We start from the raw sequence: 19,877 nt of genomic DNA on the forward strand, positions 1-19,877 counted from the left end.
AATGGGGAATAGACAAAAACCGCAGCTAGCAGGCTAGGCCTTGTGGTCATGGAGAACGGGCATTGTGAGTTTGGCCATTCAATCGGTGGGTCTAGATCGAGATCCTCCTGCATTCCCAGCCAGGTGACCGCGCCGCACTTGTGTACAACCGCTTTCTCTTCCTTTCCCTGTTCCTCCTGCTTCTCCATTCTTTTTTACTGTCTCGGCAACTCACTCCAACCCTGAAGCAAATGATGCCTGCGGGCCCTATTAAGATCACAGATCATGAGTTTATTTGACTCACTCAGTGGCACCCAAGCAATGACTGCATTTCTCCCGACTTACATGATTGGCATTCAGACCTGGGGTGAGACCATGGGACGATATGAGAGGGTATCCGGGCGGGATGCTTGTGATGGTTCGAACCAGATCCCTCCCTCCTGCATTCACCCAGGTATTGTCCGATACTTGCAGTCTGCCGACCCCATGCTGCAAGCACCCAATAACAGGATTGCATGGATCTAGCTAGAAGCTTGGCTGGCGCTAAACCTCGGCTGCTCAGGGATGATCCTCGCATGGTGCACCGTCAAAAATGGAGTCTAGCCGTATGCTACACCCTTGCATGACACTTCACCTCCATGGGCCGTTGTCCGAGGCTAATCTGGGGTAGGCGCCTGACAGCAATTGTGCCATTTCCTGTGGTCATTGTGCCTAGAACCTCCCCTAAGTCTTAACGCCGACTCCTCCTTGCAAGTCCGCATATCCCTTCATTGTGCCACCATGGAGAGTATATTCTTGAGCGAATTGATGGCTTATCTCCGGACGTGACACGGCGGAGTGTTTTGAATTCAGGGAAAGCTTAGACTTGGCTAGTTTCGAGGAATTTGGAAAAGTCAATTGCATTGTTCTCCAATTTCTCTCTGCAGTCGACAGCTTGCGCAAAGAGGGCCAGGTGCACGCTGCAATGTTACCTTACGGTCATGCATCGATAGAAGAGTCGTCCAACACCAATAGCATGCATCGGCGATATCAACTGGCGTCTGGCTGTCGCCCCCAGGGGTCTACAGGCCCGGTTAGCCTTGAAAGTTGAGCGTTTGGTTCATTTAGAACCCGGTCAATTGTGGGTTGCATCCTCGCCGTGATCTAGATCCTCAAGCTGAATGGTGCGGCAATTACGATGACCATGTGAGTACAACGCCGTGGTGGTTGCTTCAACATATCTCCTTGCCTGTTACGCAAGTATAAGGACGGTTAAAGATCAGGGTAGATGTCTTGAAGATATAAATGTCCCCGCTATGGACGCTGACCCCAGAGTCTCAAAGAAGTCAATTGGCATTTTTATCTCTGCTAGTACAAGATGCCCCTTGTCATCGCTCGCTCGCTTGTTAATAAGGATGACCCAAGTGAGGGCTCAAGTACTTTTACAACCTCAGATATCGAGAAGAAGGCCGTGATATGTGTGACGCAGAGCTCCACGGGTACTTCCGCCGACGCGGCGCTTGGTGACCCGGTCAACAAGAAACGCTTTTGGTTTCAGCGATCCAAACCCTGCGATCCCGACGCTATTGCAACACAGCCATCAGTATATGATGATCCTGACCTTGTTGAAGAATATAAGCCACGTCCAGACTGGGAGGGAATTCACCGCTTTGATCCAGCAGCAAGATGGACATGGGCTGAAGAAAACGTACGTATACCAAGCACTACAGGCGTCAACCATGGTGGTCCTAAGTCCCTCCAGAAAATCGTCAGGAAGCTGGATATACGTATCATCGTATGGGCGTGTATCATGATAACTGCCCTGGAGCTCGATAAATCCAACATCCGTGAGTGTTATGACTGGCTGATTTTATCCCACCCGCTGACTTTAGCAGAGCAAGCTAATGCAGACAACTTTCTGACTGATATTCACCTGAGCCGTGATGGTCAGTATATTCCATGGGGCATGCACTCCCTAGCTGATGGCCCACGCCTTGTACAAATTAGATTATAATCTGGGAAACACTCTCTACAGACTATGCTTCCTTCTGAGTGAGATACCTACGCAGATCATCAGCAAAAGAATTGGTTGCGACCGCTGGATCCCCATCCAGATGATTTCGTGGTCGGTTGTTGCTAGCTGCCAATTCTGGCTCTCAAACAAAGTGTCCTTCCTGGTCTGTCGCGCTTTAATCGGATTAGTGTCGGGAGGCTTCACTCCCACTGTGAGTGGCCCGGCCCGCCTATTGTCTCTAATACAATGGTCTAATAATAGGCAGGTCATCTTATACCTCTCCTACTTCTACAAGCATCATGAGTTATCCATACGCCTTGGATACTGGTATGCAGCATCTTCTCTGGCAGACATGCTGGCAGGCTTTCTCGCATTTGGGATCCTTCATCTTGGTGGTCGTGGTGGCCAGGCCGGTTGGCGATGGCTTTTCTTGATTGAGGTGTGCTGGCACATCCATCGCTTCAAGAAAATGTTACTAACACGTGCAGGGACTACTCACCCTAGTACTCGGTCTCCTTGCAATTGTTCTCTTGCCACCTTCACCGACGCAGACAGCTCATTGGGCGCGTGGAAGGAAGGGCTGGTTTACAGAAAGGTGGGCCAGAACTCTGATGAAACTGAAAACCAAGCCACTGAGACGGAGGTAGGGAGGAAACCATAATGGTCAACCGTATCTTACGAGAAGACCCGAGTAAGGGCTCAATGCACAACCGCCAACCACTAACAGCCAAGCTCGTGTGGATGAGTCTCAAAGAATTTGATCTGTGGCCGCTATACATTGTGGGCATCCTATTCTCGGCACCCTATAGTCAGTATACCCCAGTCCTAGGCCCTGAAAGCTGCTGGCTAAGGTTGTGAGCAGCCACCGTTTCGCAATACTTCACCTTGCAGATCAAAGATTATGGGTTTAACACCTTTGATACCATCCTGCTATCTATTCCCTACAGTGTAAGCGGAATAAACAGACGAACGGCTTTAGTGCAATGGTTCTGATAGAGTGCTAGGTCCTTGGAATTGTGACAAGGATTGCCCTTACGTATGCCGGGGAAATTTTCGGTTCTCTCGCCCTGATGGGAGCTGTGGCCCAGGTTTGGTGCTTGCCATTTATCATATACATGAATGTGGTGGATTTGAACCAGACGAATAAATGGATCGTGTGGACCGTTCTCACCCTGTTTCTAAGCTTCCCTAACGGTAGGTCGATATACGCCGAGGCAGGGTTCTTTAGGTGGGGAGTGCTGATATGAACATGGCTAGCTCATCCACTCCAAGCCGGGTGGGTGTCCCGCAACTCGAACAGCGTGCGGACTCGGGCCATTGCAGCTGCGATATACAACATGGCTGTACAGCTGTCGGCCATCATCGCTTCGAATATATATCAGGATCGTAAGTGTCCCGCCTGATTAGCAGCCGGCAATGCTGTGGCCATTGGCTGACAAGGCATGAATTTGCAACGCGTAGGGGATGCACCGCGGTATGTACTCGGAAACCGAGTCCTCTTGTCTGTGGTATGCATCAACATTGCCCTCTACATGGCAATTAAGGCGTACTATATACTGCGGAACCGACAGCGGGACCGCAAATGGAATGCTATGACCGAGGATCAAAGGCTCGATTACGTCGCAACCACTAAGGACGAGGGGAATCAGCGGTTGGATTTCCGGTTCGCACATTAAGTGGGGGTGCAAACTTGACAAGGCTCTTGGAATCTGGTGTTTCGGATGGGTGTCAATCTTCCAATGTGAAATAACGCAGACTGCTACTATAAATAAATAAACAAAGCATAGGATCATTTAAGGTCGACCCGGAAAAACGCGGCGTGTTCCAATGCGGAAGGTGCCCGGGCGCCCCACGGCATCACGTGTAGGAAAGGCGCGCCTTCCCGATCCGGGCTAGAAGGGGGAGCCCGCGGGCCAGTCAGTGTATTGAAGTATGAAATGAACCCCGTACCAAAATGACCAAGCGTCTCGTCCGTCCCTGGATCCTTGACAACTAGACAACCATCTACTCCGTAACTGCAATGTAACCGCGCATGCAATCTCTCATACTCCCCTCCCTCCACTTGGCTCTCCATCAGTCCTATAGCCCGCTTGCTCTTGTCTCCCTTGCAGGCCTCTTTACTCTCTTTCAGTCCTCCTTTGTGCTTGGATCGCGGTCACGGTTCTTCGATTTCCCTCGTCTTGTCTTGTCTTCTTGACGAACTCGGCAAACGTGGCCGTAGCGGCGGAGTCTCTCCCCCGGTGCCGCCATATTATATACCAAGCTGCATGAGGGCAACTGACCTCTACTCCTCCTGATATCTAGATATCGCACCATCTCCACCAGATCGGTTCTTTCTTAATCTCAATCTCCCTCCTGTCCTTCCCGTCTGCCTGCAAAGCCGCGACCCGCCGATAAGCCCGCTTTCCCCGTGCACTTTTGATTCGCTGTCGCTAGGCCCCTTTGCTACAGGGTGCAGGAGTTCAGAAAAAGGTCTCTACTTTTTTTCTTTGCCTTTGTTTCCCAATATTATTCTCTACCTGAAGGGTGTAAACGGAAGATTGAGACAAGGTGGCTTCAAACAGTGCGCAATCGTCGGGCCCCCAAGAGATTAGGGATCCCGAGCTGGTTCTCGACTCTCCCGACTCAGATGATGAAATGTCTATGAATCGCCCATCCATGCATCGACCGGCTGACACCCGAGCAAATCAACCGTTGCTCAAAGATGAGCGCAGAGGACGGCTGTCAAACGCCAGCCTAAGCCATGGGGAGCCAGAAGACCGGCCCATGCTACACCATTCGCGGCGGCCCACAATCAGGGGGGTGAGCCCGGAGCGCAATGCGGAGCAGGAGACTCGGCGCAAGTACCTGATTGCGTCGGGATTTCTCTTGTTGAGCCTGGCTAGTTTTGTCGTACAGACTGAGACGGCGGTATACATCCAGCATGAGCTGCACTGGGATAAGCCATACTGCATGCTGTAAGTAGTGCACAAGTCGCATGGATCCCTTCCCGTCAGGCGACGCAGACTTCTGACCTGGCCTTGGATGTATAGTTACCTCACACATGGTTCTTGGACCCTGCTTTGGCCGGCACAACTTGCCATTCTCCGGTTGCAGCAACGGAAACTCTCGTGGCCGGCATTTTGGCGGCGACATGTCTATCTCCTTCGGTCTACAGCCAAGATGGTGGAAGCTCAAGATCTACACTTTACCTCCCGTGACTCTCAGCGATCTCCGGTTCGATACATGCTTAGAACGACTGCGTTCGTCACTACCGCTCTCACCATCGCTGGTGGCTCCTGGTACGTTGCAGTCAACATGACAACAGCCAGTGACTTGACTGCGATCTACAACTGCTCTGCCTTCTTCGCCTACGCATTTTCCATCCCTCTACTCAAAGATAAGCTCCGATTCGATAAGGTGTTTGCCGTCGTGGTAGCGATCGTGGGAGTACTTGTGGTCGCGTACGGAGATAGAGACGAGGGCAAGAAGACCGCCGATGGTACGGTCGGCAAAGCGCATGATGAGGCAGAGAACAGACTTTTGGGGAACATCATAATCGGGATTGGCAGTGTACTCTATGGTTTATACGAGGTGCTCTATAAAAGATTCGCCTGCCCTCCGGAGGGCACCAGCGCCGGCCGCAGCATGATCTTCGCCAACACCTTTGGCAGCCTCATCGGATGCTTCACCCTTCTCGTTCTCTGGATCCCGTTACCTATCCTTCATATCACCGGTCTCGAGACGTTTCGCTGGCCCACTGGCGAAGCTGCCTGGATGCTTATGATCTCCGTCCTTGCCAATGCTAGTAAGTCCATCGCTTATTTCTTTCTAACTTGTTCAACGCGAAACCGAGGGCATATGCTAATGACTGTTCTCCAACCCAGCGTTCTCCGGCTCATTCCTAGTCCTTATCTCCCTCACCTCCCCCGTCCTCTCGTCCGTTGCCGCCCTACTTACTATTTTCCTCGTCGCTATCGCCGACTGGCTCCGGACTGGACAGCCTCCCTCCGCCGCCGCCATTTTCGGCGGCATTCTCATTATCGGCGCCTTCTTTCTCCTGAGCTGGAGCACATACCGGGAAATGAACGAAGAGCGGAAGAAAAACCTGCAAAACGACCAGACAGAGTCCGACAGTGAAGAATAGACATTGCTTATAGACTGGATATATACCCTTCCCACTTGTTTAAGTCTTTTGTTTTCTCTACTGTTTTTCAACTGATCATTGGTCGCATGGGCCGGTCCATGGTTTTTGATTACCTTCATCTTTGTATATTCTTTTTCATTGGTCTTGTTTCGGGCCCACGCAAGATTCGTGGGCATTTTTCGGAGTACTTCAGTTGGTCCTTATATACACTTATAGACATGGGAGGAACGGATTCGTTCATCAAACTAAAAGTCTTTGTTTCGGGCTGTCTTATTGGATCAAGAGATCCCTAAGAAATCCGGAGTAGCCATCACCGCTATCTATAGTAGCTAGCTACCTAAATAGTAGGCGGGCAGGAACGGAGGGGGAAGAAAGAATATAATAAAAACAAGATGCAGGATGGTTGAATAAATCTTATCCTTCCTTATATGACATAACCTCTTGATCTCCCTGAGAACAAGAGAATGGTTGTTGTATGTACGTATATCGAACAGAAAGGGTGGAGGTAAAAAGAAAGGTTGTTTGGAAGATGTGGACGGGGGGTGTTCCAATTCGCACACACGGTAAAGAATCACAATAGAGGTGGTAAGTTCGGATAGGTCGAGTGGACGGTATACAGCGTAGTACTACTATCTAGGGCCGAGTTTGGCCAGGGCGCGGGCACCCTGTTCTTGCCACTCTTGCTTGGAAACCCACATATCCTCCTTGTCGGCAATCTGGATATTTGTTAGCAAGGATGGTGCTGGTGGGATAGGGCGGGATGGAAAGGACATACCAGGTTGGCAAGGACGGCACCTCCCAGGAAGACCATGTGTCTCCGTCGTGGGGGGTCCTCGATGCGCACCTTGAATTTCTGGATCGCGGAGTTAGCTAGCGGTTCTGATTGCGGGGAGCGAGGCGGGTAGCGCGGGAGCGGGCTACGTACGTTCAATCTCTCCGGGTTTCCTTGCAGTACCCGGGTGAGCCACAGTTGCTTGATCTCCTTCTCCAACCGCGAAGGCAGACCGGGGTACATGCTGCTTCCTCCACTGAGCACAATCGCTTTGTACAGACTGGAGCGCACGTCGACATCGGCGCCCTGGATGGTGTTGAAGAGCAGCTCGGCCATACCGGGTTGGTCAACATCCACCAAGTGCGGCTGGAAGAGACACTCAGGGGCTTCGAAGCGCTCACTGCCTACACGAATGACGCGACCATCGGGGAGGGTGTAGGACTCGACCAGGACCGTTGTGTCTTCCGAGAGCTTCTTGTCCAGCTCGAGATCGTAGGACACGTAGCAGAGCTTCTCCTTGATCTGGCGCACGGTCTCGAAGTCGGCGGTACGGTTCAGGGCATAACCGCGGCGGAGCAGGAGGGCAATGAGATTACGGGTGACATCACGACCGGCGACATCAAGTCGGCGGATGTGGTGGTTCAGGACTGTAGATTCGTAGACGGGGATGATGTGGGTGACACCGTCACCGGAGTCCACGACCACACCACTACTAAGACCTGCGGGTTGCAGAAAGCGGGTGATCAGAACTGCCGTTGCGAATTGCGAGCATGAATCTGCGACTTACCCTGAGCGTATAGTGCAAGCACAGCTTGAATAGCAACGTATACGCCACCAAAGTTGTAGCCTTCCAGCATCACCTCAGCCATTTGTTCCCGGTTCTTCAGGGGGTTCATGGGAGGTTCGGTCAGGAGGATCTTGCGACCCGTGGGGTCGATCTTCATCTTCTCGTAAAAGGTGTAGTTCCATAGGTGTTGCATGTCGTCCCACTTCTTCACGATACCGTTCTCCATCTATACCAGGCCGGGTCCAACATTAACACGTCTGCCGGACATCGGGGAGGAGCGATCGGAAGGACGGAGGCAAGAGAAAGACATACAGGGTAGCTGATCTGGAGCATTGATCTGGCAGCGGCAGCCTCATCTCCGCACATAATATCCTTGACGACGATGTCGCCTGCCTGCTCCTCCGTTCGCAATATGGGCCGCCCCACTATCGAGGGGAACTGGTGCTCGGGGAAGTTCTGTATGGAGGATCAGGGAGGTGAGCAAGGGGACGGATTCCAATGGTATCGAGGGAGTGACTAACCTGCGCAGCATATCCGACCTTGAGGAAACCCGTTCCTCCGTCGAGCACTGAGGGGGGTTGGTTAGTTAGCTGGAGGGACGGGAGGCACAGGCACCGACAAGGAGAGCTTGAGGGGAAAGAGGGGGATGATGCATAAACATACCAATGGGCATGTCAGCCATGGTGATAGATGTAGATGGGGGGGAGTTGGCAGGATTAATCAATTCCGGAGGGGCAAAAACAAAGGAGCATGGAGATGACGTCCGGAGAGTGAGTACAGACAGACGGGGCAGACAGGCAGGCAGCTGGAGGCAGGCAGTCTGGCCGGAGTGGTCAAGAGCACCTCCCAGGATTCCCCCCAATCAGGGTGGGTCGGCCATCCTGCCTGAGGCGGTGAGCTGCTTGCAGGCCTTGTTGCCTTATTCTTCGCCTTGTAGCCTTGTAGCCTTGTAGCCTTGAAGCCTGAGTGCCTGAGTTCGCGCCCCGTGCGCCAGGGAGTGTCACGAACAAGGGGTATATAGAACACATCTATCAGGCAGACGCGGTATCAATTCAAATCGATCATCCCCCTATTAAGCCTCTACGTAGTCGCCTAGATTGGTCACTACCAGCACCCGTAGATATAGCCTAGATCCCTCCGCAGCTCGCCGGCATCGGGCCCGCCCGATATCAACTTCCCCGACACCTACATAACCAGAGCTACCTGCTAATCTATTGAATGTAAATTTCAACCTCCTGAGCCCCTGATACAACTTACCCTTCTAATTAAGCACACTATGACTCGAATCGGTTGGGTACGTAACGTCTCCAACACATTGCGAATATAAACAAGAGCCAACTCCAATCCCATCCAGTATGGCCTCGGCTCCATGGGCCTGGCCATGGCCACGAACCTCCAAAAACATCTCGTCCGCAAAACAGGCCCAAGTCTCATTTATTCCAACCGAACCATGGCCCGCGGCGACGCTCTCAAGGCACTAGGCGGTACACCCGAAACCAGCTTCTCGAAGCTCGTTGCGCAATGCGGGATTATCTTTACCATGGTATGGACCCTTCCTTGAGCACTGCGCTTGACCCTATAGAAGGTATGGGGGACGGATTAAAACGAGGACTAGGTCTCCAATGACGCAGTCCTTCAACAACTTGTCTCCTCGGCGGTCAATTCCGGGCACTCCCTCGAAGACAAGATCTTCGTTGACTGCTCAACCGTCCACCCTGAGACGGTGGGCGGGACTGTCGCGAAGCTGAAGGAAAAGGGGGCGGACTTTCTGGCTGCTCCTGTCTTTGGAGGGAACCCAATCGCCGTAGACGGAAAGTTGGTGTTTGCGATTGGCGGGCCGAGGAAGGCGGCGGAGGTGGTGAAGCCGTTGATCCAGGATGTGATGGGGAGGAAGGTGATTGATTGTGGTGAGGATGCGACTCGGTCTTCACTTCTGAAAATTGCAGGGTGAGTCTATGGTTCACACGCATGGAGGGTGGGAGTGGGGATGTGGAAGGTTACTTATATAGTAATATTGTATTCAGGAACATTGTCACCGTGAACATGATGGAAGCGGTGGGTGAAGCGCAGGTGTTCGCTGAGCGGACGGGACTGGGAAGTGGCCCAATGGAAGAGCTCATTGGAGAGGCCTTTGGGCCCGTGGCTGGGGGATATTCGAAACGGTGAGTACTCAGCACTCTCTCCGACCCCGGGACGGGGTGTGATTGCTGATTTCTGCAGATTGACCACTGGCGCCTACGCACCGCCGCTGAATTCTCGTCCCGGATTCGGGGTTTCCTTGGCCATCAAGGATGCAAAACATGCATTTGCCATGGCCAAGGACCATGATGTTGAATTGCCGGGTCTGCAGGTTTCCCTCGATAACATGGAGGCTGCCAGGGAATATGCGGGCGAATGCTTGGATAGCAGTTCCATGTACGGAGTGCTACGGCAGAAGGCCGGTCTGCAGTTCTGGAATGAAAAGAGTCGCCAGGGAAATTCCTGACCTACCAGTGAGGACCAGTTGCCACTCCTAGTTCAATATAGATGACTACTAGATCCATCTCGATTCTCAAGACACTACCCCAGCTCTACAACCTATAGAAGTAGGAGGGATTCTTTGCTATGATGAATGATAGAAAGAATTTATGGAAAAGACTAAAAGATAAATCTATATTTCTGATTGTAGACTTACTCACATGGAGCCGCAATCGAGTGTTAACCTCGAGAAGGGGCCCATGATTGATACGTTGCTGGCGTGAGGTGGTCACTTTCAGCATCAATCTCAGTAGGTTCCCCCATCTACTTGTACATTATGCTGAGATTCACTATCGAGATGATCCTGGTTGTGGTCTTCCCCAGCGAAGACAGAAGCACACTGGCCCTACGTGGTGTATGTTGTGACATCCACAGAGGTTTCCACGAAGCTAGGTTTGATCAGGTCATGGTTGTTACCGCATTTATTGAGAGGCACAACGGCCAACACAAACACAAGGGCAGAGGATCGTGCATGGTCACCGAAATGAAGTCTTGGGAACACATGAGTTTGTTGCATGACAACCTCACAACTCAGACGAACCCCGAAATTGCAAGTTATCTACTAGCTTAGTCCATAGACAGCACGAAAACTCCGCAGGATGGAGTTTCCAAGGAAAGGGTAACATTGTTTCCGGGACCAATCACCAGCTCGACTCTTTATTTCTGTCTCACTCATCGACCATCACCTTTGCCGATAACTACCGGGACACCAGAGTACAGCAAGGCGTGGATGACACAGAGAATAAGGCACGGTCGAACTAGGATCAGATCATCACGGCCAGCATAAAAGCCAGTGAAGTACCTTACTTATCAACGCCACAAAGGAGATGACCGGTACTTCGTCTGGATTACTGCGACGATCGAATCTTCGTGGTCTCCACCAAGGAAGGGTAGGCTTCCGCAAAAGCGGGCCCCAGCGACCAGTTACTGATATTGCGGAAATGCCTTTCAAACACAGGGTTGATCATAAGCTCATCGCCGTCGCCGGAAGACAGGAGACAATCTGTCGCCTCATAGGGCCAATTGACGGACAAGGTGCGTGTAAAGGGAATGAACCAATTCTCGAACGGGTATTCGTGATATGACATCACCAAGCGGTCTCGCATCCGCGGCCATGGCAGGTAGTCGATCCAGGCCGGATGGGCTGTGAGAAGCTGGGACGGACGAGGAGTGAGCCACTCGGGCAACCGGTCGTAATTTTCGGGGGTTGGGTAAATCTGCCACCGCATAAGGAGGAACATGAGAAGCAGCACAGCTACCTGCTCAGGAAGAGTGGAGATATCCGGGAATGTCCGCAAGATATCGGTGAACACTTTGGACAAGGGATGTGAATAAACGCTTTTCTCCGGATTGAGTAAGGATGAGACGCTGGGGTAAGAAGGCCCCACGAGACTCTGTTTCGGTACCCCCTTCGCGGCTTGATTCTGACGGTTATGAAGAAAATCCAACAGAATGGCGTCTAGAGTGCATGTCGGAGCGATGTTGCGAATCGGGGTCAGGAAGGCGGGCAGTGGCTGCTCCGCCATAGCGGTATGAACCGGCGAGGGGTATGTGGGAGATGCATTCAAAGGCGGCCTCTGTGTCTCTGAGGAACGTCGAAACCCCTCCACCTTAGGAACTTGCTGCGATGCATCAAGCAAGAAGTTGAAGCCCATCCGTTCATCCGTTCCGCCAAAGTCCAGACCGTGAGCCAGATTGTGTCGCTGATAGTCGAACGCGATGCGGAAAGAACCCGGACCGGCCGTTGTAATTTCGCGGCGTGCCGCACTGGAGGTGAATGCCGCGTGCGCGGTGGCGGAAGAAGTCTCGGTGCTCGTAGTAGACTCAGCGTACGGATGCTCGCCTGCGGCAGATCGCTGAGAATGGGCCGAGAAACGGATGCTGTCGGACAAAGGCGGCGTCGTTGTTATCGGGGGGATTCGAGCACTGGTTGAGGACGGCGTGGAAGTGAGAGGGTCTGGAAGGAAAATGTCGTTATTATGGCTCTTCCCTGTCTTCACAAGGATGGGTGAACATACTCGGCTTGTCTTGTTTCCCCAGCAGAGGCTGGATGATATCCATGATCACCTTGAGCCCTTGTCGGATCTCTCTGTTTTCCGCCTGGATGACTTCATTCTGTTTCAATGCCGCCTGAAGGTCCAAAAACGGTTTCTGCGACGAAAGATCGCGGACTCTTTGTTCCAGAGAATCGATATGTGCCTTCGTTCTCTCGCGAATGGCGCGCTGGGCCTGCCGGTCGTTGGCTCGCTTCTTCGCCAATTGGTCAGGCGTGAGGTTCGCGACGCCTCGCGCAGAGGTGCAGTTCAATTTACGTTTGCGGCCGGCACCCGTCGCCGGTGGTCCATTGTTGTCCGGTGCGGGAGTTTCTGCATCCGCGGAGGTCAATGCGGACGGAGTGGGGGAATCTTCCAATTTCACCACATCCGGACCCGCGGTCGCGACCGGGGCGGCAGTGGACGGCCCTTGAAGTATGGAGGAGGAAAAGGACGAGGTCGACGATGACGACTCAAGGGCCGGGGGAGGAGCGACATCGTTTAAAGGAGGAAGGCGGGTGGCCATGGCCTCGCTCGCGGTTTACGGGGACGAAGCGGCCATTCAACACGGAGGAGAGGTGCGGGTGAAGCGGAAGAAGCAAGGTATCTGGCTCAACTGTAGGAGGACGGCGGTGGCATCGAAAAGGAGAAGCAGGAGGATATATGAACAGAACAGGCGAGCAGGACGAGGAGAAGAGTGGACGAGTCATTGGGGGGTGGGAGGAAGCAGAGGAGGGAAAAAGATTATTGGGGAGGCGTCCTTCAGCTGGCCGAAGGAAGAGTCAGTCTGGTTGGCTCCGGTGGAGTTGCCCCAAAGTCAATAATCGGCACCACGTTTTGCCTTTTCCTGACACCAGGAGGCTTCAGAGCCAGACCATGGCCGATCCGGAGTGTCTTGGTCCTTGGGATGGGTTAAACTTCCATAGTGGCGCTGCTCTTGTTTGACCGCGCTAGCCTCAAGAGTCGAGTCTCTCTTGCCAAGGTTCTGGGTCTAGACGCCCTCCGCTGCGCGATATACCTCTCGTCTCTTTCTCTTCCCCCCTCCCCAGGACTTGTCTCGGGTGTCTGCAACACGATACGATGGCACTTCAGTCTCAATTGGTCTATCTGTGGCGCCCTCCAGATAGTCCCGAAGTCAAAGCCTCGCCCCTCCCCGAATCCACACCCTTGTCCACCGTGATGCCCAACCACGGCGCCAGATCGATGGTTGCATCTTCATCCCATGTCCAGATCTCGTTACCAAAGGATAGAAGTACAGAAAAGTAGCCGGAGGGAACATCCTCTCTCTCTTTAATGATCAAATCGTGTTAGAACGAAGCGCTGTACATTATATTACCTGGGCCCAACCCGAGGGGCCTCATATAGTACACCCGGTCGACAAACGGCTATAAGGTGAAACGGACAGGACATGGAATGCAACAAAGGAAACACGCAATCAATCTAAGTGGTTTACTCAATCATGTGTCCCATTTTCGCAATCTAATTGAAGCGCAGAAGTTAGCATCCATGTCCAGGCCGACATGACAAAAGTACCACATCAAAGCCAGAAAAAGCACCGCCGGCCCCGGAATAGGGAATGAAGCCGGCCGGCAAGGTGAGACAAGTGAAACTTACCTTTGTCCTGAGATATCCCTCCACCTCTAGACTTTTGATGCCCTGCTTTCCGCCCGACCTCCATGCCAATGGTATCATTGGCACACGCTCCTTGACTACCACCTCCCGATTTGCCCCCTCAATGGCTCGAACCTTGTCCGGGTTGTTTGTAAGGAGCCGGATACCATGGGGATTAGAATCCTCGCCTAAGCCTAGATCGACCAAGATGGCAGTAGCCAGACCGTAACTTCTGGCATCGGCAGGGTGTCGCAGAAGAAGATTGGCTTCCACCGTGTCTGAGCCAAGATCCTGCAGATTGTAGGCCTTCAGCTTCTCCCCCAAGCCTATTCCGCGACCCTCTTGCCGCAGGTAGACTATCACTCCTCCCGAGGCATTGGATGGCACAGGCACAGCGTGCTCGGATGCAATCTCGGCCAGCTCTTCCATGGGGAAGGACATCAGCCTCGCTGCCTCGTCGAGTTGTTCACCACAATCGCAGCGCGCAGACCAGGCAGTCTCTCCGGTATAGCACTCAGAGTGTATCCTCACCAGTGGCGCCTGGCTAGGCGAACTCTGTGCCAAAGTCGACTCTGCCGATACGAGGCCACCGTTTGGAGTTTCGCTACGGCCTTGCTTCCCAGCTGCGCCCTCAGCGTTTGCATCGTCATACCAACTACTCACACGACCGGGGTGTAACTTGCCCACGTAGGCGCCACGTATCATACGATCCATTTCCGTTTCCCCCGGTCGAACCTTGTCCAAACTCCGACTTCGAATAGTGTTTCCAAACACGATTGCCAAATGCTCTTTGTTGTCTAGGTCATTGTGGTAGAGGTGGAGGAACATCTCCGCACCGGTGGTGGTGGGGATCCGTGCGCGGACGATGCATTCAACTTCAGGGAGGCGAGGAAGGAGTTTCGGAGCTTTTGTATGCGTAGATTGTTGAGTCTGCTGAAACAGCTTTGCTGGGTTGAAGGTGCCCCCTGGGGTAGCTGGAGGGGTAAAGGAAGGGGAGAGGAGGGAGGCAGGCACGGCGGGGGTCACATCGCCCCGGTCGCTCTCGGTGCTGTCGGGATGGTTGACGGCATTGTCACGAAGCTCGTCCACCCTGCTGCCCAATGGCAAAGATGCTGCATGGTCTGTACCAATGGAGAGGTCTTCCACGGAATGGGAGGGTGCGGCTTGCGCCGTAAAGGACGGGGAGGCGTGGGACGGTAGGTTCGACATGGTGGGCGCGGATGGCGACGCGCAGACAGAGGAGAAGGAAAGTCAGAGCTAAGTGGACGAGCGAATGCAAAGGAACGTTGCTACCGGCCAGATTCAAAATTTAGCAAGGATGATGCGGCGATAGAGGACATGACCATATGTCGTTACTCGTTGCGAAGGAACACCCTGGTGTTGAGAGCAACGATGGGCAAGTCATCCCGCACTTATCTCGGCGTCGCATGTGTTTCGGACCCTCGGGAAGAGCGGCGGGTTCGGCGGGGGAGTCGCTGACTCACCCTCCATTTGTCAGGCCTGACATGCCTTATGTAATTCTTACTTGCCGGAAGATTCTGGCCACGATCGGATTTCAGTTGGGTCCTTTACTACGGAGTAGTACTAGAAGTCTGCCTACCATAGGTTCCAATAGGGTGCGTCGCAGTGGCCAAGAAGTAGTACTAACAATACGTGGAGAGCACATAAGTACCGGCTTCCGATATCGTTGCTCTAAGAAATATACCAATTAAAAGTATTCCAAACTCCATATTCACCCCTACCCCCCTCCCAAATCGAAAATAGTCCAGCTCAATCAATGGGTATCAATAGTGCACTGATCGTGGCGCAAATCAAGACCTCACGGTCTGCTTTCTTTCTTTCTTTTTTGATGTTTTGTGGTTTTCTTTTTGTTGCCTTGCTCCTGTCTTGCTTGCCTTTCCCCCTGGTATCTTCCACGCTATCACTGGCACTGTCTCTCCTCGAGCAATCGCACTGTGTAGATCTTTCGAGGTATAGCGTCGAGATTCAAGACTCGCTTCACTTTCCAGGTATATCAAGTACGAAGCGTCGGTCAACTTCCATTTCCTTATCATCTTCCTCACCCTCGAACTTGAGGCGGTATACGTCTTTTCTGGAACCCATTACCTCGGCGCGGTAGAATGTGGTCGTATCTGGGTACCTCGCCAACACCTGCTTCCCCAGTGAAAACGAGGGCAAGGTCGACCCTATCTGGGGAATAGGGATTAGAGATGCTGCGGTGGTCTTGTACACAGCTCCCTGTTCACCATTCTCGTTTGGCTCTGGGTCCTGGACATCATACCTTGAAAGGTACATCGGTCAATGATTCTGTGGGAATAGACTGGGGCGTAACGCCGTACCGTTTCTTCACTCCGTCCCCAGATATTCCCTTGATAATGCACTGGATGCCCTCGCCTTCAACCCCTTGTTTGTTCTTGTTGTGTTTGAAAACTACTTCCGCCCCCACCACCAGGTGTCCGCTGCGTTCGGCGAGTGTGCCCTTGGTACTTTCTGCTCCTTCTTCTATCTTAACATACACACCACTGTCGCGGATGTCACGGCCGTCACGGACCTGAGTGCTGGACACGCTGGTACTACGTTGAACGCCTCCTTTAGTGCGACTGACCTTGTCTGGCAAAGCATTACTGGAGGGCCCAGGCGAGTCCGTAGCCGAGCCATCTAAATCATTTCTCTTCTTCCGCGACTTGGAAAAAGAAGCGGCGCGGTTCTGCGGGGCCTCCGCTTCCGAGGCTTGTCGAAGCGCCGTCAGAAGACCCAAGTTCTTGATCACATCGCTAGGCTCGTCCTGTAGAATGGCTCTCTCGTCTTCGCAGAGTTTCAGCATTTGTCGATATAGACTATCCAGATGGTTGTGCTCGCTGAGGGACGGTTCTGCTTTAATGGTTAACGTTTGCGTCTTTGAGGGAGGGCAAAAACAGAAGACGAGAGCAAACAGGCAAGCAGTGGCCAGAGGTTTGGGGACAATTTAAAGTTAAGGGGCTGAAATGTGGTGGTGAAAATATGCCCAACGGCCAATATATCTCGAACCCGTGGGCGTACAGGATGATTATACGGCCGTTTAAGGCGACAGGCCCCGCCAAGGACATCGATAAGCCTGAAATGCATAGAAATCAGGGAAGAGCTGGCATGTGTCGACACTGTGCTATATTTCTTTCGGGACAGATCAAAAAGAAAGTGCCTTGACTTACTCCCACCCTCCCTTCCGATCTTCTCATTCAGAGCGGCGATTTGCTCCGCCAGTGCTTTCTGCTTTTCATTCTTCTCCTTTGCCTTGCGCAAGTCCTGGAGGATTTTGTTCCACATGTCAGTCTCCTCATTGGCCGCCAGGCCATTGTCCCTAGGGACTGGAGGACCTCTAGGCCGATTCCGGGACATTTCCTTTGGAGTCAAACTCGGATCTGCAGCAACAACAACAGCAGCAGTCGCAGCCGCCGCCACCGTCGCCTTCCTGGGTAGACAATTACTGGATTCAGCCGGGGTTGCAAAGGCCGCCGAGGTCCTAGTCTTCTGGATGTTCAGCGCTTCCCATTCGAAGGCGGAATGAAGGTCCTTCCGGGTCGAGCTTCGGGTCCCACGAGCAGCACCGTGCCTGAGGCTGTGCGGACGACCTGCAGTGGAGGGGCTCTGGGGAGAGGGATTTGCAGCAAAGGGATGGTCCGGGGTGGAAAGCCTGTTGGGCCCGGCTGACTGGGACGGAGACGCGGGAACCTGATCGGGAGCTTCAGGGACCCCGTCATTCGGAGAGCGAGTCTGGGCGGAGAGCTTCCCTTCGCGGCTGGGCGGTAAGCGCTCTGCGGCCCTCATTACGTTCTGATTGGCAGACCATATGACAGGTCACGTAACGGACGTAACGAATGCGGCAACCCCCGACCAGGAAAAGAGCACGGCCGGTCAGTACTTGGCGGATGGAGGGATGGATGGAGGAGGGGCTGTTGTTCCTTGTTCGCCGTGACATCTGGGGACAGCAGAAGCAGGAGGTCTTTTCTTTCCCCCCCCCCCAAGTTCTGGTACTTAAAATAGAACGTTGTCTTGACCGGCCAGCAGTCTCAAAAAGTCAAGACACTCCCTGAAAGGTGGTGGTTGCCATTCACTCACCTATCCATTCACTCCTTGACTTACTTCCACTTTCTCGCACACACTTTCCGTCTCCATACACAATACAGTCGCCTACTTCCTCCCCACCCTCCACCATGCAGGTCCCATTGCTCCGCCTTCAGTGTGGTAAGTTTTCTATCTATCTCTCCTCCATTGACGCCCTCTCCTAGAAAATCGATACTAATACACCCTCTTTTCGCTTTTTAGGTGTCAACAGCTATGACTGGGGTAGGACCACCCCGCATTCTGGATCATTCTGCAGGCTGCGTATGCTGAAGCTGGTCTAGGCAAGGTTGGCCATGAGTCGGCTGCCGCGAAGTATGCCGCCACTACGGCTGGCTCAGACTTCTCCATAGAGGCAGAGAAGCCCTACGCAGAGGTTCGTCTCTAAATTCCCTTGCTCTAATGGCAGCTAGAAGCTAACCCCGATGATGTATAGTTGTGGATGGGCACCCATCCTTCCCTCCCCTCCAAGGACGTCGAAACCCAGCGAACCCTCCTCGATATGGTCCAGGACAACCAGGCACTGATCTCGAAGGAAGTTAGCGAGCGATATGGCGGGAAACTGCCTTTTCTCTTCAAGGTCCTTTCGATCCAAAAGGCCCTCAGTATCCAAGCCCACCCGAATAAGAAACTGGCAGAGAAGCTCCATGCTCGGGATTCTCGAAACTATCCTGGTAGAGACTACCAATCCAGCTGGAAGTGGCTGAACTGACTGATGCAATGCAGACGACAATCACAAACCCGAAATGACGATCGCGATCACACCGTTCGAAGGACTGTGCGGCTTCCGACCGCTGACCGAAATCGTTCATTTTCTCAACGCAGTCGCACCCCTCCGCGAACTGGTGGGCACACAGGCTGCCGGTGAATTTGAGAGTACGGTCAAGGGCTCGGAAGACTCCGAAGACTCGGATGTAATGGCGAAGAACAAGGATGCTCTGCGCGCCTTGTTCACATCCCTGATGAAGTCCTCTCCGGAAAGCATTGAGGCGGCCACCCAGAAGCTTATCGCCGCAGCTCAGGACTCCCCCGATACCTTCGCTACTTCTACCAGCACGCCCGAGACGAACCCCAGCAACCCCGCCGAATTGGCTGCCCTCATCACGCGGCTTAACGGGCAATTCCCCAATGATATCGGTCTATTTGTGTTCTTTTTCCTTAACTTTGTCACCCTTGCGCCCGGTGAAGCCATGTTCTTGAAGGCTGACGACATCCATGCATACATCTCCGGGGACATTATCGAGTGTATGGCGTCGTCCGATAATGTGGTGCGGGCGGGCTTCACCCCCAAGTTCAAGGACGTGGACACGCTCACCGACATGCTGACCTACTCCTATGCACCGATCGAGGAACAAAAGTTGGAGCCGACCGACTATCCCTATGCGGTGCTTAATGCGACCGCCTACTCTAGTGGCTCGTCATCGATGCTCTACGACCCCCCGATTGAAGAGTTCAGCGTGGTGAAGACGGAGCTGAAGCGGACTGGTGCCAAGGCGACCTTCGACCCACTGGTGGGCCCCAGCATCCTCATCTGCACGGGGGGGACAGGGAAGATTACAGTCGGCCACAAGACCGAGGAGGTGCGTGAGGGGTATGTGTTCTTTGTAGGCGCCAATGCCGAGTGTATCGTTGAGAGCACAAGCAGTGCCGAGGAGGTGTTTACGACGTTCAAGGCGTTCTGTGACCTGACGAGCGAGGGGGACATGGTGAATGGGAACTAGGCTGTATATCCAGGCCATAATATATGCATTTCCTCGTATCGCTAGATGTATTTCCAAATGAGCCGAGGCGACTCCTGCCCCAGCGGGGCCGAACCGCGGTCGACGAGCTCGCGCCATGTATGTTTTGGATGCGCATTTCCAATCGGTCCACATGCCTGACCAGCCACTTTATGATGGATCAGCTACATGTCCTAGTCTAGCTAGCAGTGGATCGATTGCTGTCTCATAAAGCGGGGGTGA

General features: G+C 53.2%; 8 protein-coding genes across 8 annotated transcripts; 4 read left to right on the forward strand and 4 right to left on the reverse strand.

Moving 5' to 3' along the window:
• Window positions 1-1,269: 1,269 nt before the first annotated feature.
• BO80DRAFT_495389 (putative MFS transporter) lies at window positions 1,270-3,735 on the forward strand. Its single transcript, XM_025723945.1, has 11 exons — window positions 1,270-1,666; window positions 1,721-1,805; window positions 1,854-1,904; window positions 1,966-2,183; window positions 2,238-2,411; window positions 2,461-2,567; window positions 2,620-2,780; window positions 2,835-2,920; window positions 2,977-3,166; window positions 3,230-3,358; window positions 3,434-3,735. The coding sequence occupies exons 1-11, from the start codon at window positions 1,337-1,339 to the stop codon at window positions 3,646-3,648; spliced, it is 1,746 nt and encodes a 581-aa protein (XP_025572918.1). The 5' UTR covers window positions 1,270-1,336; the 3' UTR covers window positions 3,649-3,735.
• Window positions 3,736-3,926: 191 nt separating this feature from the next.
• On the forward strand, window positions 3,927-6,098 carry BO80DRAFT_457176 (DMT family transporter; the record flags this gene model as incomplete). The annotated part of the gene is made up of 4 exons (XM_025722217.1): window positions 3,927-3,945; window positions 4,518-4,929; window positions 5,005-5,759; window positions 5,839-6,098. The coding sequence occupies 4 exons, from the start codon at window positions 3,927-3,929 to the stop codon at window positions 6,096-6,098; spliced, it is 1,446 nt and encodes a 481-aa protein (XP_025572919.1).
• A 204-nt stretch (window positions 6,099-6,302) lies between these two features.
• Window positions 6,303-8,475, reverse strand: BO80DRAFT_412027 (actin-related protein 2). Its single transcript, XM_025718002.1, has 7 exons — window positions 8,321-8,475; window positions 8,179-8,225; window positions 7,970-8,113; window positions 7,658-7,883; window positions 7,024-7,589; window positions 6,874-6,951; window positions 6,303-6,814 (listed from the first exon to the last, which is right to left on the reverse strand). Exons 1-7 carry the CDS (start codon window positions 8,337-8,339, stop codon window positions 6,728-6,730), a joined length of 1,167 nt encoding a protein of 388 aa, XP_025572920.1. The 5' UTR covers window positions 8,340-8,475; the 3' UTR covers window positions 6,303-6,727.
• Window positions 8,476-8,828: 353 nt separating this feature from the next.
• Window positions 8,829-10,232, forward strand: BO80DRAFT_427191 (NAD(P)-dependent oxidoreductase). The gene is made up of 5 exons (XM_025719946.1): window positions 8,829-8,951; window positions 9,012-9,200; window positions 9,273-9,604; window positions 9,667-9,819; window positions 9,878-10,232. Exons 1-5 carry the CDS (start codon window positions 8,934-8,936, stop codon window positions 10,140-10,142), a joined length of 957 nt encoding a protein of 318 aa, XP_025572921.1. The 5' UTR covers window positions 8,829-8,933; the 3' UTR covers window positions 10,143-10,232.
• Window positions 10,233-10,883: 651 nt separating this feature from the next.
• BO80DRAFT_153414 (bZIP transcription factor) lies at window positions 10,884-13,010 on the reverse strand. The gene is made up of 2 exons (XM_025713809.1): window positions 12,193-13,010; window positions 10,884-12,131 (listed from the first exon to the last, which is right to left on the reverse strand). Exons 1-2 carry the CDS (start codon window positions 12,731-12,733, stop codon window positions 11,023-11,025), a joined length of 1,650 nt encoding a protein of 549 aa, XP_025572922.1. The 5' UTR covers window positions 12,734-13,010; the 3' UTR covers window positions 10,884-11,022.
• Window positions 13,011-13,656: 646 nt separating this feature from the next.
• On the reverse strand, window positions 13,657-15,027 carry BO80DRAFT_436768 (GTP cyclohydrolase II; the record flags this gene model as incomplete). Its single annotated transcript, XM_025720975.1, has 2 exons — window positions 13,657-13,686; window positions 13,822-15,027. The coding sequence occupies 2 exons, from the start codon at window positions 15,025-15,027 to the stop codon at window positions 13,657-13,659; spliced, it is 1,236 nt and encodes a 411-aa protein (XP_025572923.1).
• A 476-nt stretch (window positions 15,028-15,503) lies between these two features.
• Window positions 15,504-17,622, reverse strand: BO80DRAFT_466809 (SAGA-associated factor 29 family protein; the record flags this gene model as incomplete). The annotated part of the gene is made up of 3 exons (XM_025722803.1): window positions 15,504-16,099; window positions 16,158-16,689; window positions 17,007-17,622. The coding sequence occupies 3 exons, from the start codon at window positions 17,620-17,622 to the stop codon at window positions 15,817-15,819; spliced, it is 1,431 nt and encodes a 476-aa protein (XP_025572924.1). The 3' UTR covers window positions 15,504-15,816.
• A 372-nt stretch (window positions 17,623-17,994) lies between these two features.
• On the forward strand, window positions 17,995-19,683 carry pmi1 (mannose-6-phosphate isomerase pmi1). The gene is made up of 5 exons (XM_025719947.1): window positions 17,995-18,039; window positions 18,121-18,141; window positions 18,201-18,292; window positions 18,353-18,590; window positions 18,643-19,683. Exons 1-5 carry the CDS (start codon window positions 18,009-18,011, stop codon window positions 19,635-19,637), a joined length of 1,377 nt encoding a protein of 458 aa, XP_025572925.1. The 5' UTR covers window positions 17,995-18,008; the 3' UTR covers window positions 19,638-19,683.
• Window positions 19,684-19,877: the final 194 nt, after the last annotated feature.

The sequence above is a fragment of the Aspergillus ibericus genome (genome assembly GCF_003184845.1).
Source record: "Aspergillus ibericus CBS 121593 unplaced genomic scaffold BO80scaffold_34, whole genome shotgun sequence".
NCBI classification, from domain to species: Eukaryota; Fungi; Ascomycota; class Eurotiomycetes; order Eurotiales; family Aspergillaceae; genus Aspergillus; species Aspergillus ibericus.